Source organism: Xyrauchen texanus, chromosome 4, assembly GCF_025860055.1.
Source record: "Xyrauchen texanus isolate HMW12.3.18 chromosome 4, RBS_HiC_50CHRs, whole genome shotgun sequence".
NCBI lineage: Eukaryota > Metazoa > Chordata > Actinopteri > Cypriniformes > Catostomidae > Xyrauchen > Xyrauchen texanus.
In genome coordinates this window covers 55561848-55578005 of record NC_068279.1, presented here as the reverse complement: position 1 = coordinate 55578005, position 16158 = coordinate 55561848, and the positions used below count along the sequence as shown (strand labels likewise).

At 44.3% G+C, this 16158-nt stretch overlaps 1 protein-coding gene across 3 annotated transcripts in view; it reads left to right on the top strand.

The window, feature by feature from the left end:
* LOC127639598 (endoglin-like) overlaps positions 1-16158 on the top strand; it is a 68627-nt gene that overhangs the window by 33436 nt on the left and 19033 nt on the right. For all 3 annotated transcript variants that reach the window (XM_052121710.1, XM_052121717.1, XM_052121722.1), the window contains exon 4: positions 2051-2173. In XM_052121710.1, the coding sequence (XP_051977670.1) occupies positions 2051-2173 (123 nt within the window). The remainder of the gene's footprint in view (positions 1-2050; positions 2174-16158) is intronic.

The following is a 16158-nucleotide window of genomic DNA, read 5'->3' as shown; positions in this document are numbered from 1 at the left end:
TCACTCTGTCGGTGGGCGGTAAGGCGGCTGATACTCGGCGGGTTGGTGGAGAAATCAGCAAAGTCGACTCGGTTGAAGCTGGAAGAGAAATCTTCTTTCTTCCTGGCAAAGGGTGAGACGCAGATTGCTCAGTGGTCTCCTTCAAATCCGTTAGCGTGCTCGGTAGAACATTCTCATTCAGCGAGGTGGAGATTGTATGCCCAAATTTCAGCTATGTACGTTACATCCTTGGGCAGCAAGGCTACACCTGTGAGCAGCAGGGCTGTAACTAGACGTGGTGAATACTGTCAGAGGAAGCAAGGCTTAAGAGGAATCTCTGGGGTTTATACTCTCTATGACATCATGGTTGAGGGACACGTTCTGTCGTGCGTTTCATCCAATAGGAGTTGAGAGTTCGATCTTTCAGAATTTCACACCTAGGTGTAAAGTGAGCAAGGCTTGATTGGATCTGCAGTCTGTTTGGACTCCCTTTGTTTTATTTTGGCGCTGTTTTTGTTTAATCAGGATTTGAGTGCTCCTACAGGCCTCAACTATTTATTTATTATTGTTAACTAATTGTAACAATTAAATTAAAATATTTAAAATAAAATCAAAATCTCATAATAATCTCACAATAAAATTAGTAATCTGTTTTTATGAGATTTCTTTGTAAATCGTGGGCGTGTTAATGAAAATTAAGTGGAGTTACCTTAAAGAGTGCGCGCAAGAGCATATTGGGGCAGATACCAATCACAAGTGATCCTCCCTATGCCCTTTGCTCACTCCGAACTGCAGAGCCCATGAAGTGGGTACTCTGAAGGAAACATGGCATTACTGTATGAATGTACCTTTCGCTAACAGTCTTGTGGAAGGGCCCTTCGAGAAAAGATAAATTTTCTCACTTTCGTTTTGAACGAGCTTTTGAGTGGCATCCCCTCCTGTAGACAGATGTATTAATTATAATGGGAGCGGTTGCATCGCTTTCAGTGATAGACATTCAGTTTATAGAATACTGCCATTAACAAAAGGAGCTGTCTGGTTCAGCAAAAGCCATTTTTTTAAAACTAATAAGCCATTATTAGAAAGATATTATGGAATTACCATTTTTTAGACATGTAGTCTACCATAATAAACATTCAAAACCATCGTACCATCTTGAAAACCTCATTGTACAAAGGTTCCACCATATTATTGCTGTAAGGTCCTGTATATTTATAAATATTAATGGCAGAATACAGTAAAATAACAGTATATGAATATTAAAAGAAAGAAAGAGAAAGAAATATAAGAAGTGCCAGTTATGATGGCTGGATGAAGTGATGGAGCAGAGATGAGAGAAAGTGAAACGTGTGATGAGACAAGAAAACCAGGAGGCCAAAGAGGAGGTTGTCGCCACGCACCCCAGACACCCCCTCAGCATCTCAGCATATACGATATATATATATATATATATATATATATATATATATATATATATAAGGTTAATGCACAAGTACAGTTGCATAGATTTAGATCAACAAAACCTGCCTCCCTGCCCTATGCCTTAAACCTAAAGCAACAGAAAAAGCAAATGTGAGATGAAAAACACAACCACATAATTTTGTGCTGCTTCTATAACACTTTAGGTTCACATGTGGACTCGGGGTCTGTTCGAGACTCATACCCCGCTCCTTTACATCACAAGTGCAACGCTCTATCAGACGAGTTACCTTGCAATTTAATCACACTTGAACAAGCTTGTAAATGTAGTTGGTTATGTAATGCAAATGTTACAAGTCATGTGCTATAGTGAAAGTGTTTCAATGCCAGAAGATATCATTGTATGAGGAACAGAGTGAACAGTTCCTGTTTGTGAACTGATAATCTCCCATTTTACTAGTGACCTGTGTAAGAGGGAATAAAAGTGATTGTTGTTGTAGAGTTTGTTTATATCACTATATGAGAGAAATAGTATTTGGGATGATTGATTTTGCAAACACCACAAATAAGGATCTGTTATTTTATAATGGATGTATTTATACGGTCCCACACACTGTAAATACTGAACTTCCTATTTTGTCTTTTTTTACAGGACAATTTAATGGCATTCTCCCTCAACGTAACTGCAGCAAAACCCTCCATTCTGATCATCACCTCCACCAGCGCACAAATCATCCATATCGTACTTTATTATAATCCAGCAGTGAGCTTCTTTGTAAGTACTGGATCCAAACCAGATTTTGATTTTTGCAGTATTGAGGCAACAACATGTTCTCACTACATGACGATACCAAACACAAGGAAGAGGTTGTTCACAACGATTGTGCCTGTCTGAATTTTGAAGTCATTTGTTCAACTCTTGTTCTGTTGCAAGTGTTGGTTGACAGGCGAGTAGGCTCCTGTGTTCAGTGCAGTCTAAATCATCAATCAGTTTGACCGATTCAATAAAAAAAGATCTGAACCACTCGGGTGATTTTGTAAATTTAACAGTGCAATGCTATTTATTGTCAGTATATTATTTTGTAGCGCCCAGTCTTCCTCTCTAATCACATACAATTAACAATATATTTTAATAATTGACTAGTAGTGCATGAAACACGGTTACAAAACATACATGATGTGATGGTGACATGCACTTATTTAGATCATAATTTGGGACTTCATTTGTGAATCTTGCCAAAGATCATTAAAAATAAATAACATATGTCATATTTTGCAAAAGGTTGTATCCTGATCTGTTGCTGGCAACAGAAAGACACTTACAACCACCTCTTTTTATTTAAAAGTGGAACAAATTGTCTATCTCGTGGGAGCTGTTGCCAGCTGCATAACAATAAAACCAGCTACAGCTGTGCAATTTCAGCCCTGTTTGAGAGGCAATTAACCTTGTTTTTTGAGCCCGTGATCCCAGTGAGAATTTGCAAACAGACTTAGCTAGTGTAGAATATGGATATGCCAGAGCATTCGAAATCAACAAAAAGCCCTGTATGAAACAAGCAGCGCAGTGTACGAGAATTTATTTGCAATGGTTTTTTTTCCAATTAAACCTTGTTAACCTTTATTAGATTGGTGTAAGAACAATGCATGCTTGAATTAAAGTGTAAACTTCGAGGGAATAAACATTTATTTCCTTGCGAGGAGGAAAATGTAGACCCACCCCCATTTGCAACTGAATTCAGAGCCAAAATATTAAAGATGTGGTGTGTTCTGATGGGATAATTTGACAGCCTGGGGGAGACGTGCAGCATGTTGAGTGTGGAGAAAAAGCATCTGCTGTTCATCTGGAATGGTCTTGTCTCAGCTCTCTTATCTTAGAGATTCTTAGGTCAGATTGAGTCAAGAAACACTCTTGGCTATTCCTAACAACACTCAGAACAGCAAGCTGTTCACTCAAGAGCATGTGATTAACCGTCCCACAAGACAAACTCCATCTCAAACGATGCATGAGATGGGTTCAAAATAAGTTATTTTACCAATGGCGAAAATAAGCACCAGCAATAAATGTATTTCTTATCCACCATTTTTCATGACGTTTCGGTGGGACATATCAAAAAGTGCCGAAAGAGTTTACTTACGTCAAAGCCATGCAGAAACAAGATTTGCAACTTGCTAGATGTGTTGATACGCAATCACCCGCACGTGGTGGTGACATCACTCTGCTTACATTTAATATATAATTTACCATCTATAAATGTAATTAATGTTAATTAATGATACATCTTTTCAAAGGTCTGAAGGTTCAACATTGATATCCGATCTCTGTTTCACGATAGCAATCCTCCAGAAACAGCAATTGAGTTATTTGTGCAGGAGTACAAATGAAAACATGCAATATCAAAACGGGACTTTTATTATGAAAACACGATCGCCAGATGAATCCAGTTCAACACACTTGGGTCAATCGTCCATGACAAGCGTTCATTGAAAAACATCCAAGAGCACTTTTTGTCCATAAAAGTGATAAATCTGAGAAATATTGATATATTCTCCATTGTTTACATGAGATCTCGCCTTCATCGTTCTTCAACAAACTGCAATCTGAGCAGCATTCATGTTGTAAAACATATCGGTTACCTAACGTAACCTCGGTTCTCTCTAGATGAGGGAACGAGTATTGCGTAAGCTAGCTTACGCTACGGGAAAGATTAATCTTTTCTGAGATATTGAAGCCAAAAAATTATCCTTAATTTGTATCCATTGTCAACGCAGTGCGGCAGCTGCAGACCTTGAGCGGGCTAGCTAGCGAGCTCATTGGTTGCTCTGCGGCAACTGCTGCAGCCTATAGACGAGCTTGGGCGAACTCGCATCCAATGAGAGGCGTCCGCACGCTCACTGCATCAAAGCCCGCCAAAAAGGGCATGACTAGAGTGCATATAAGCGTAGTTCGTAGGCTGGAACCCTGGTTTTCATTGACTGAAGCGAAAAGTCGCTCGTGGCGCGAGCACGGCCGGCTACGCAATACTCGTTCCCTCATCTAGAGAGAACCGAGGTTACGTTGGTAACCGATACGTTCTCTTACGAGAGGTTCTCTCCTATTGCGTAAGCTAGCCCATTGTCAACGCCGTGCGCGCCAAGCATCCACTGTATGAGCCCCAGGGAATTAAGGGGGAACCCGGGGGAGCCCTTATGAGTGGGGAAATAAGATTTGGCTGGCAAGAATGCGGGTCAGTGTTTGTGTAATATCTAAGCACATAGTGGGAAGGGAACGACAGAGCGGCGGTGCCGGTCTGTGTGGAATGTGTCCCATCAGTGCAGCTCACCAGGGGAGCTGTAGCGTATTAAACCGCTAGTAGTTTTGCCTGCAGAGTGGGCACTTCCATATTGTAAAATCTGACAAATGTGGAGGGGGAAGTCCATCCCGCTGCCACACATATGTCGTGAATGGGAATCCCGCTGGACCATGCCCACAAGGATGCCATGCCTCTAGTGGAGTGAGCCCTAATGCCCAACGGGCATGGCAGGTCTTTTGACGCGTATGCAGCAGCAATAGCGTCCACTATCCATCTAGATAGTGTCTGTTTCGAGGCGGCGAGACCTTTAGTGCACCCTCCGAACGAAACCAAAAGCTGCTCAGAGCGTCTGAAAGCGGCGGAGCGCGCGGTATACAATCTCAGTGCTCTGACTGGGCAAAGGAGATTGGCGTCGCGTTCACTATCGGATGCTGGTAGCGCCGATAGTGAAATGACCTGTGCTCTGAAAGGAGTACCGATCACCTTGGGAACATAGCCGTGTCTAGGTTTTAAAATGACCTTGGAGTCACTTGGTCCAAACTCAAGACATGCAGCTGACAGACAGCGTGAAGGTCTCCCACATGTTTGACTGATGACAGGGCAGTCAGAAAACGGTTTTGAGTGAAAGGTATTTCAAATCCACGGATTGAAGTGGTTCGAAAGGGGGCTTTCATAGTTTCGAGAACTATAGAAAGATCCCAGATAGGAACCGATGGGGGCGCGGGGTTCATTCTTCTAGCTCCCCTAAGGAAGCGGATGACCAGCTCGTTTTTTCCCATGACTGGCCGTGCAGGGGTTCAGCGAACGCCGCAACAGCTGCCACATACACTTTGAGCGTGGATGGGGATCTGCCCTTATCCAGCAGCTCTTGTAGAAATACTGAGCAGCGACGACACCCCACATGTCCGCGGGTCCAGGTCTCTGTCGGTGCACCATTTTGAGAACACAGACCATTTTGACGCATAGAGTCTTCTTGTGGAAGGGGCTCTAGCGTGTATAATGGTATTTATTACTCCTTCTGGCAGAGCGACGGGTAGTCGTTGATCACCCACGCATGCAGCGCCAGCGCTCTGGGTGGGGATGCCAGATTGTGCCGCGAGCTTGAGAGAGGAGATCTGCTCTCACTGGGATGGGCCACGGCGCTGTCAGTGACAGCTGCGTAAGCTCCGGGAACCATGTCTGATTCTCCCAACACGGGGCTATGAGGAGCACCGAGTGACGCGTTTCCCTGATCCTCTGCATTACCTGTGGCAATAGCGAGACGGGGGAAGGCGTAAGCGAGCGCCTGGGCCAGTCCTGGGCCAGCGCATCCTCGCTTCGAGAAAAATATCGGGCAGTGAGAGTTCTCTTCTGACGCAAAGAGGTCTATCTCTGCTCTGCCGAATAGGTGCCATAACGTCTGGACTGTTTGAGCGTGCAGGGACCATTCCCTGGGGAATATTGTCTCTGGACAGTCTGTCCAGGCCGTCGTTCAGGTGGCCTGGCACGTGCGTCGCCCTCAGCGAGCGCAGGTGGCACTGGGACCAACTCAGTATGCGTTCCGTCAGATGGAAAAGGTTCCTGGATCTCACACCGCCCTGACGGTTTAGGTAGGATACCACAGATCTGTTGTCCGAACGGACCAGGACGTGGTGACCCTGAATGACCGGGAGAAAGCGCACGAGCGTGTACTCGACCGCTATAATTTCCAGACAATTTATGTGAAGGAGCTTTTCCTGAACTGACCATAGGCCGAAAACTGGAGAGCCCTCGCAGACCGCGCCCCAACCCGTGTTGGACGCGTCTGTCGAGGTGACTTTTCGGCGAGATACAGCTCCCATTGTCACTCCTCGCTGATACCACTCGGCCACTGTCCAAGGCTGCAGAGCTGAAATACAGGTCTGAGTCACCTTGATGGGCTGGCGGCCTGTGGCCCAAGCCCGGCGAGACTCGTGGGTGCTTAGCCAATGCTGAAGCGGTCGCATGTGCAGTAAACCCAGCTGAAGCACTGCTGCGGCTGAGGCCATGTAACCTAGCACTCTCTGGAATTTCTTCAGAGGCGTGAGGCTGTTCATCTGAAAAGATGCGGCTAGTCGCTGAACACGGCGTGCGCGCTGTGTAGATAAGCGAGCCGTCATTGCCACGGAGTCTAGTTCTATCCCAAGGAAGGAAATTGTCTGACTGGGCTGTAGTGAGCTCTTGGTCCAATTGACTGCAAGACCCAAACTGTTCAGATGGCTGAGGAGAACTGCTCTGTGAGACAGAAGCTCCATATGTGACTGAGCCATAATCAGCCAGTCGTCCAAATAGTTCAGAATTTGCAAACCCTGACTCCGCAGGGGTGCGAGCGCTGCATCCATGCACTTCGTGAAAGTACGGGGTGCTAAGGACAGGCCGAACGGAAGGACGGTGTATTGATAAACCTGGCCGTCGAAGGCGAATCTCAAGAATGGCCTGTGACGGGGATTTATCTGAATCTGAAAGTATGCATCTTTCAGATCGAGAGAAATAAACCAGTCCCCCTGGCGCACATGCGTGAGGAGTTTCCTGATTGTAAGCATTTTGAACGGTCTTTTGCAAGCACCTTGTTCAAAACCCTGAGATCTAATATGGGTCTGAGGCCGCCGTCTTTCTTGGGAACAAGAAAATAACGGCTGTAAAGCCCCGACTTGCTCAGAGAGGGTGGCACTTTCTCTATGGCCCTTTTGCACAGAAGGCTTGCTATTTCTGAACGAAGCATGCACGCTGCTTCCGTGTTCACAGTGGTTTCGAGCCAGCTCTGAAGCGAGGAGGGCGGCGATCGAACTGTAGCAAATAGCCCTGTTGTATTGTGCTGAACACCCACTTGGATATCCCTGGAATAGCTTCCCACACTTTGAAGCGTAACGCTAGAGGGTGAATGGCCAATTCGCTCTGATTGCCGCACACAGAGCTGAACAAAATGTGTGAGCGCGTTTAGTGTGTTTATGCATGATTGCTCGCAGACAGCATGAACAGGCTGTTTTGTGAGTGACTTCCGATTGGAATGAATGGGGAAAGAGTCACATCTGTTATGTGATGCGCAAGCATAGTCATGGGCACGGGACTTACACACAGAGGAATGTTTGCTGGCCGTGTAACAGAGCGGGCAGAGAATGGGCGCGCGCACGTATTCGTGGGCGCATTTATGGACTCTAGCGCTCGAGCGGTTCGTAACCGCTTTATGTGAGTGTGCTCTGGTGGGGACACGAGACATGCAGTGCTTGTGTGCAGAAGTGAACACTGGATTGTGGGCACGTTTTCTACACATAGGGCTGGTCGTGTGACAGAGCGGCCAGAGAATGGGCATGCGCACGCACGCATTTGTGGGCGCCTTCATTGACTGACGCTCGAGCGGTTCGTAACCGCTTTATGAGAGCATGCTCTGATAGGGGCACGGGATGTGTTATGCTTGTGTGTAGGGGCGAACACAGGGTTGTGGGCACATTTTCTACACATAAGACATGTTTGCTCTTTACAAGATTTATTTGGGTCGCCGTGAAAACGGCGTTTGAGTGCAGGCAAGCGGGCAGTGTCACCGGCTTGTTGGCTGCTAAATTCACCACTGCAGTAGCCTGAGAGAAGGGGACTGACAGGGGGCGAAGCTTTGACGGTGGTCCGGCCGCGGCGGGACTGAGCCGTCGTTTGTTCAGCAAAGCTAGGAGGACTTCGGTTGTTCAGGTTTCAGCGCAATCTTAGGCCGAGGCCCGCGGGGGGGCGGTGGTCTACGGCGGCTGTCTGAGCGCGATCTGGGGCGGCCGCCCTGTCGGCGCTGGGAATTCTGGCTTTGTTGAGCTGGGCGCTGTGAAGATGCTCGTGCAGGAGGCTGGTTACGTGGGCGGCCTGCAGAGGAGCTAGCGAGGCAGGAAGAGATTCATGGCTTGGGTGGCTTTCTGGACTTCCGAAAAACGGTCAACAATGCCACTTACCGCGGAACTGAAGAGACCAGACGGAGAGAGCGGCACGTTGAGGAACGTGGAGCGCTCAGTTTCTCCCATGTCGGCTAGCGTTAGCCACAGGTGTCTCTCGGTTACAGTCAGCGAGGCCATGCACTTCCCTATAGCTTGGGCTGCAGCTTTGGTGGCGTGAAGGGCGAGGTCCGTCGCGCTCCTTAGATCTGTAACAGCCTCTGGGTGCCTGCCTCTCTCATCCCACTCCCGAAGAAGGTCCGCTTGGAGGATCTGCAAGACGGCCATGGAATGCAGAGCAGATGCGGCTTGGCCGGCGGCAGAATAGGCGCGGCCAACACAGGCGGAAGTAGTTCTGCAGGCCTTAGACGGGAGCACTGGTTAAGACCGCCATCTCGCGGAGGGCGGGCAAAGGTGTGCTGCTACCGAATCCTTGACCAGGGGGATGGAAGAGTAGCCCTTCTCGGCGGCGCCGTCCACTGAAGCGAGAGCGGTGGATACGTGGGATCGAGTCCTGGCCGAGAGAGGCGCGTTCCACGATTTAGAGAGCTCGGCGTGGAGTAACGGCAGGAAGGGAGCGGCCCGGGCCGCAGGCGCCATGCGGTGACGGCTTTGAAGAAAACAGCCGTCGAGTCTGTTGGGAGCCTGCTCAGGAGGCGGTGACCACTCGAGCCCGAGGCGGTCGATGGCCTGTGTGAGGAGGCGTATCAGTTCCCCTTCGACTCCGGCGCGGGTCCTGCTGGATTCCTGGGCCGTTGAGGAGGCTTGTGACCACTCCTCACTGTCCGAAGCCATGATGGAACAGCAGCCTTTGTCCTCCGCCTCGCTCTCCGAGGTGGCAGCAGTGCGGCCGCTCGGCGGCAACTGCGCGATCCCGGGGCGGGAGGGTGAACGCGATGCTCGAGGGAGGGGCTCCGGCGAGACAGTCGCTTCTAAAACCGGTTCCGGCAGCCTTTGGGAGCGGCGCTTCTTCCGGTGCGGCGAAACAGAAGGCGGCGTGGCAGCTCCGGTTTTGCATACTTCGAGTCGAGCCCGCAGGGTCGACATTGGAAGCTCCTCGCAGAGGTCGCATCCGCCGTCAGTGAGGGCGAGCTCTGCATGCCCCAGTCCCAGGCAGAGAGCGCAGATGATGTGTCGGTCTCCGGCGTTGAGAGGAGCGCGGCATGAGCCGCAGGAAGTGCGAGGCATCTTTAAAAAGACGCTCGATACTCTTTTGTGAAGTTCGCTGAGGAACTTAGCTTGCTCTAAAAAAGGATATGTCGCCGGATGGCGTAGCTCGCAGGATGGCTGAAGGTGGCGAAGACGGCCGGCTTCTTCGAGCGCTGTCCACGCTTGCTAGATGCCCCTCGAACGGCGACGCGGCTTCCAGTTCAGAGATGCGAAGAGCTTCGCTGAAGAGATGAAAATCAGGGTTCCAGCCTACTGAACTACGCTTATATGCACTCTAGTCACGCCCTTTTGGCGGGCTTTGATGCAGTGAGCGCGCAGACGCCTCTCATTGGATGCGAGTTCGCCCAAGCTCGTCTATAGGCTGCAGCAGTTGCCGCAGAGCAACCAATGAGCTCGCTAGCTAGCCCGCTCAAGGTCTGCAGCTGCCGCACTGCGTTGACAATGGATACAAAATTAAGGCAAATGTTTTGGCTACAATATCTCAGAAAAGATGAATCTTTCCCGTAGCGTAAGCTAGCTTACGCAATACGAGAGAACCTCTCGTAAGAGAACTGTATATGATCTGATATATTAGAGTCTCGTAAACAAAACCAGCCCGTCTCCAAAGTCTATTTTAAAAAATGGGGCGTAGTTTTATTCATAATAGCCGAGAAGTGCCGTCAGATTTTGTGTCGTCTTGAAAGACAGAGCCTTAATGTCTGCAGGAACCTCAGTTTTTGTTCGATCATCTTCAAATTTGAAATATAACTTCTTTAGACTTGTAGCTTTGAGAACATTGTATTTCTGTGTTGTCTTGGCACTTTTATTATTGTTTTTTAGATTATAAAAACATGCTCAGCACAAAATATTTCCATTACTATAAACTTCAGCTTCTCTAACTTAAAAAAATAACAACATATATTAATTCTGAAAGTTGGGAAATAAAGCTCAAAGTGTCTTCTTTCAAAAGATACTACAACTGTGTCCATACTCCAAAGGGTCCCGTACATACAACCATTTAAGTTCAGGTATGTCGTTTTCATGGTTTGTGCTCAAAACAGGTTATCAACAGGTTAATTCTACATATTGTGTAAAGTGTGATTCAGCAGTGCTTTCAAATTAATTAAAAAAGGTTTTTATCAAAGAAGTTTAGATGACATGATAGCCAGAGTGCATGTTTTTAACTGTTGTTAAATAGACGCTCACTTACCAAAGTCACGTTTGCCTGAAGTAACCACAGCAACAGTGAGCTTTTGCATTGTTTTGCATGTTCTCATGGAACATTAAAACTTAAGCACTGTCATAAATTACCACAATATTTAAGGTGTACATAGCACACAAACCAGCTCTCAATAAACAAATGAATAAATAAATAAATTCAAATATATCGGTTTTACCGATTAATCGGTGTCGATAGTTGCTTTTGGAACTATCGATTATTAGACAAATCCATGCTGATTGTTGCCGATTTTTTTATTCCAATTCAGTAAACCTTATCCAGGAATGTATATATATATATATATATGTCAATCGATTAAAATTTTTAATTGAATTAATTTCATGGTAGGCTAATGAATTAATCAAATTAATCACAATTAATCGCATACTATATATAAATATTTGCTAAGAAATCAAATGTATGTAGATTATTAAGATGCATTGAGTAAAGCATTAAAAAAGACGGCAATACTTTACAATAAGGTTCCATTTGTTAACATTAGTTAACCTGTTGGTACGTTACATTAGTGAATATGAACTAACAATGAACAATACTTTTGCAGCTTTTATTAATCTTAGTTTGTTCATTTCAACATATACATTTTTCAAATCAAAAGTTGTGTGTTAACATTATTTAATGCACTATGAACTAACATAAACTAACAATCAACAAATTATGATTAACTAGTATTAACAAGATTAATAAATGTTGCAAAAATATATTGTTAATGGTTCGTTCATGATACTTAACGCATTAACTAACATTAACAAATGGACCTTTTTATAAAATGTTACCAAAAAGACAATTCAAAAAGTTGAATTGTCCGAGACAGATTTATTATGAGGGCTTGTCTGCGAACGCATCAATGTACACCTGTGTCAGACGTTTCTGGAGCGTCTCGTTTGCGTTGTGTCATAAACATTCAGTTTTTAGGTCTCTGTGTCAAGTTAAACATAGTTTCAATCTTAGAAAAACATGCCTTGAGAGCCCTGCGTTTGTTTTGCGCTCAATCAAGCTGTGTTTGAACGTAAGGATGTATTCTCATATTGTGTTGTCTGCTGTCGGTGAGTGTGGTTTGTTCTCTGTGTAAGTGCGTCGCCCAAACAGCTGAAGTTTCACTTAATGTCCCATGGAGAAAACAGGTCATCCTTCAAGCTTGAATTGCTCAGATGGAAGAAATACTCAATATTATGGTCCAGGGAAGTTGTTTTTTTTAAGCGTGTAATTTTTTTAATAATTAATCGTACAGAATTAAAGCATTAAATAGACAGCCCAATATATATATATATATACACAAGATACTTGACTCTGTCACAATTTACTATATTTAAGTATTTATCAAGTGAAGCTTTTCATAGCCCATATATTCACCAGTGATTCCAGAAATTGATTATTCTGACTGTTTGAACAATATACACAACAGTTTCACAATGAGATACATCTTTAGGTTAAGGGTAGATTTAGTGTTAGGTTTAGGGGTTGGCAGAGTTTCTGTAAATAAATTCTTTAAATAAACACAGTGTTTAAATGATACAACCAGGAAGTGGTTCTCAATCCTGGGCCTTCATTACCCCAGCACTGCACTGCACAAAAAGTTGACTAGCTGGTTCAGGTGTGTTTGATTAGAGTTGGAGCTAAACTTTGCAGGAAGGCAGGTCTCCGGGAACTGGATAGAGCACCCTTGGGCGTAGGTCTTCTTAATAAAGTGGCCACTAAGTGTACACCTTCATTTCATCATTGCACGTAAAGGAGGTTCTAATGTTCTGGACTGAGAGTAGAGGCATCAGTGGGGTCAGCCACATTTGGCTGCTCTTACAGGGTGAATCAGACGTTGGGAAGGAATCTTCTGATTATCTGGTCAATCAGCTTCCTGAGGTTTTGATGTGTCACATCACCCATCTGAGACAAATGGCCATCAGTTTACATTCCCTTTGACTCCCTCTATCGCTCCATTGTGTTTTTTTTATTAGTTCTTGTCTACAAAGCTTCCTGTCTCTGTGTTTCCATCCATCTAATCCCACTACACATCAAACTAATTAACCAGAGGTCTTCCTTCCACAAAGACTTCTGGCTGCTCTTGAGATCTGTTGACGAGTTCTCTTCTTGGTATAGAAGCTTAGAGGAGTTTCTCTGTATGTTTTAGTATTTAAACATTTTCATGCAATAGATCTAGTCCTAATTAGATGTAGACCGATATATCTGTTTTACGATTAATCAGTGCCGATAGTTGCATTTTGGAACTATCGGTTATTGGGAAAAAAACATTTTCATTGTGTCTCCAACTGCATATCTTGTGAGGAATAATAGAATGTCAAAATAATTGTCCCCTGAGTTTTTTGGGCTTGTTTATAGTTAAAAATCCCTCATTATGCACCAAATCTGTATATTTTTTTTCTGGTTATTATTGGGATATTGGTTGAACAATGAACTGCATTGTAGTCATTTAGGACTCTTGTACCATCGATGTATGTATGTATATATATATATATATATATATATATATATATATATATATATATATATATATATATTCTATACATCGATTTTTAAAACTATTGGCTGATTAATCGGTTACTGGCCATTTCCAATACCTTAGTTATCGGTATAGGCAAAATCCACTATCAATCAATCTCTGGTTATAATGATAGGATAATTTCAAACAGTGGGAGCAACCTCAAATGTAGTGCCTTTACAGAATTTGTTTACTTATAATAGAGCAAGTTCTGGCCATAAATCATACTTCATAAATATTTAATGGATATTGTTGCCTTGACGTCATATACAGTGGGGTCCAAAAGTGTAAGGAAAAGAAAGATAATCTTCCAAAGAAGAATTTAATTGAAGATTGAAGCATCTTGTGTGCTTCAAAAGAAGCAAGGAAATCCGTACATACGAGTGAGTCAAAATGCTCAATGTTACTAGTTTTCTTCTTTGATTGGTGACAAAGAAATAGTTCAGCATTTTAAATATTTCTTCCGACAGGAAGCAGATGAAAGACTGTGGCTCCAATGGGGTTGTGTAATCCTGCTGATAGACATTTTACTATAATAAACATTCCTTTCAAACACTCGTCTGGGTAGATTAAACAGACAGACGGGGTTGGTTTCCATACTGCTTTCCAAATGAGGTGACTCGCTTGAACTTCAACACAGTCTCATTGATTTCAGGGTAAAAGTCAAACACTGCCATCTAGAATTTTTTGAAGAAAATGTCAGACTCATCCACCATGAACCATGAAGATTTTTAGGTTTTTAGAGCCATATATATATATATATATATATATATATATATATATATATATATATATCACATAGATAGGTCTTTAGTGATGTTAGACGCTAATCAAGAATTTGTGCATTTTTAATGGTTTTCAATGCAGGACAAAAATGACCCACATTGATATATATATATATATATATATATATATATATATATACTTATGTGGCAGGACAGAGGCTTGATTAGCCTAATACGGGACGGGGTGTGTAGGATCACGACCCGGCACCGCCCTCCGCCCTGCCACAACTTATTATTATTATTCTTTTTTTTAAATCTTTTTTTTTATGGTCTTGACAAAGTCACAGCATTTGGATACAGTACCAAAAAATGATGCAGTATTTATAATGTATACTTTACCTGTACCGGGTCAAAAAAGACTATAATTCACTGGATATTTCATTTGTAAGAGATTAAACAATATGAGAAAAGCTGAGCTCCTGAAATAATCGCATGTTCTGTAATGAATATACTAAAGTATGAATTACTTTTAGTAGCTGAAGTGACTGTTGTGATTTCCTCACGTTTAGACAGTTTAGGATATTGTGTTATGTGTAGCGTGTTAAGGAAACTGCGTATTCACAACTCAAATTGTGAATTGTTTGCTCCCAACTGGCAAGCGTGTAACTTAGTTCAAGTTCACCTGTTCATTGGCTTCATTGTCTGTGCAGATGCCAGTTGTAATATGATGCTTATGTTGTGGATATAGCTCATTAATTTCACATTTATAAGATACACACAACATACAGTACTATGATTGGATTATTTACATAAATTATTTCAGGATTTGTCTTTCTTTAAAAAAAATAAAAATACAAACACATTTTAGTGCATTGCTAATATCTAGCAGTATAATTTCTTTCTCTTCAGTATTAAGTCAACAGTATATTTTAATAAAAAATATTTGACTATATCATAATGCACCTTTTGTCTTATCCTTGTTATCTTTGACAAAATCAAAAAACCTTCATTAATGTATATTTTCGTCAGTAATTTTGTTGACAAGATTAACAATGGTTTGGACTATGTTTGTTTGAGAGTACATTAACATGTTTTGATGCGGCTTGATTAAGGGCACAATGGTGATAGCTGTGATGAGTCAGAGGCAGACACAGAGTGAAGATCCATGTGCAGAGTTTAACAGTGTGACAGGGTGGAGGGCGGGGCTGGGTCGTGATATTACACACCCGGCCCCTAATCAGGCTAATCAAGCCTCCGAGAGGGATAAAGGCCGCCTGAGGATGGAGTTAGGATAGGGATAATCGTTTACAGTCAGCTGTCCCGCACGTGTTTTTGTGTCTTTTGTTTAAGTTTCTCATTTAAGTATTATTTATATTGTCAAGCCAGTTCTCATCTCCTCCGAAACCCAAGAAGGAGGAGGGATGCCCGTCGTGGAATCCTTGACACTGCCGTCCACATAGGGGATCGCCACTGCCATCCGACCGCCCGGACGTGGGGAACGGCCGCCGTCTGCGAGGCAAGTGGGGACTGGACTCCCGACTGCCTGAAGCGATGGAGCTGCTGCCAGGGGAGGAGGAGTGCCCTGCCATCCCTCAGAAACACGTAGGGGTCGAGAGGACCGCCGTCTGCGAGTGCCAACCGCCCGGAGTGGTAGGGACTCTGCCAGGGGCGGAGGAGAGTCCCCACGGGTCGCCAAGAACGTGGAGGTGCGTTCTGTACACTGGGGGTCGGTGTGACTCTGGTCCGCCCGGGGAGGAGCGGCTGCCATCTGCCTGAGAGAGTGATCGGGGACCACGTGACGGCGCATCAGAGAACCGGCTTGACAATATAAATAATATTGTAATGAAAAACTTAAACAAAAGACACAAACACACACATGACGGACAGCTGCCCGTAAACTATCTCTCTATCGCACCACCATCCGCAGTCAGTCTTCAACCCTCTCGGAGGCTTGACTAGC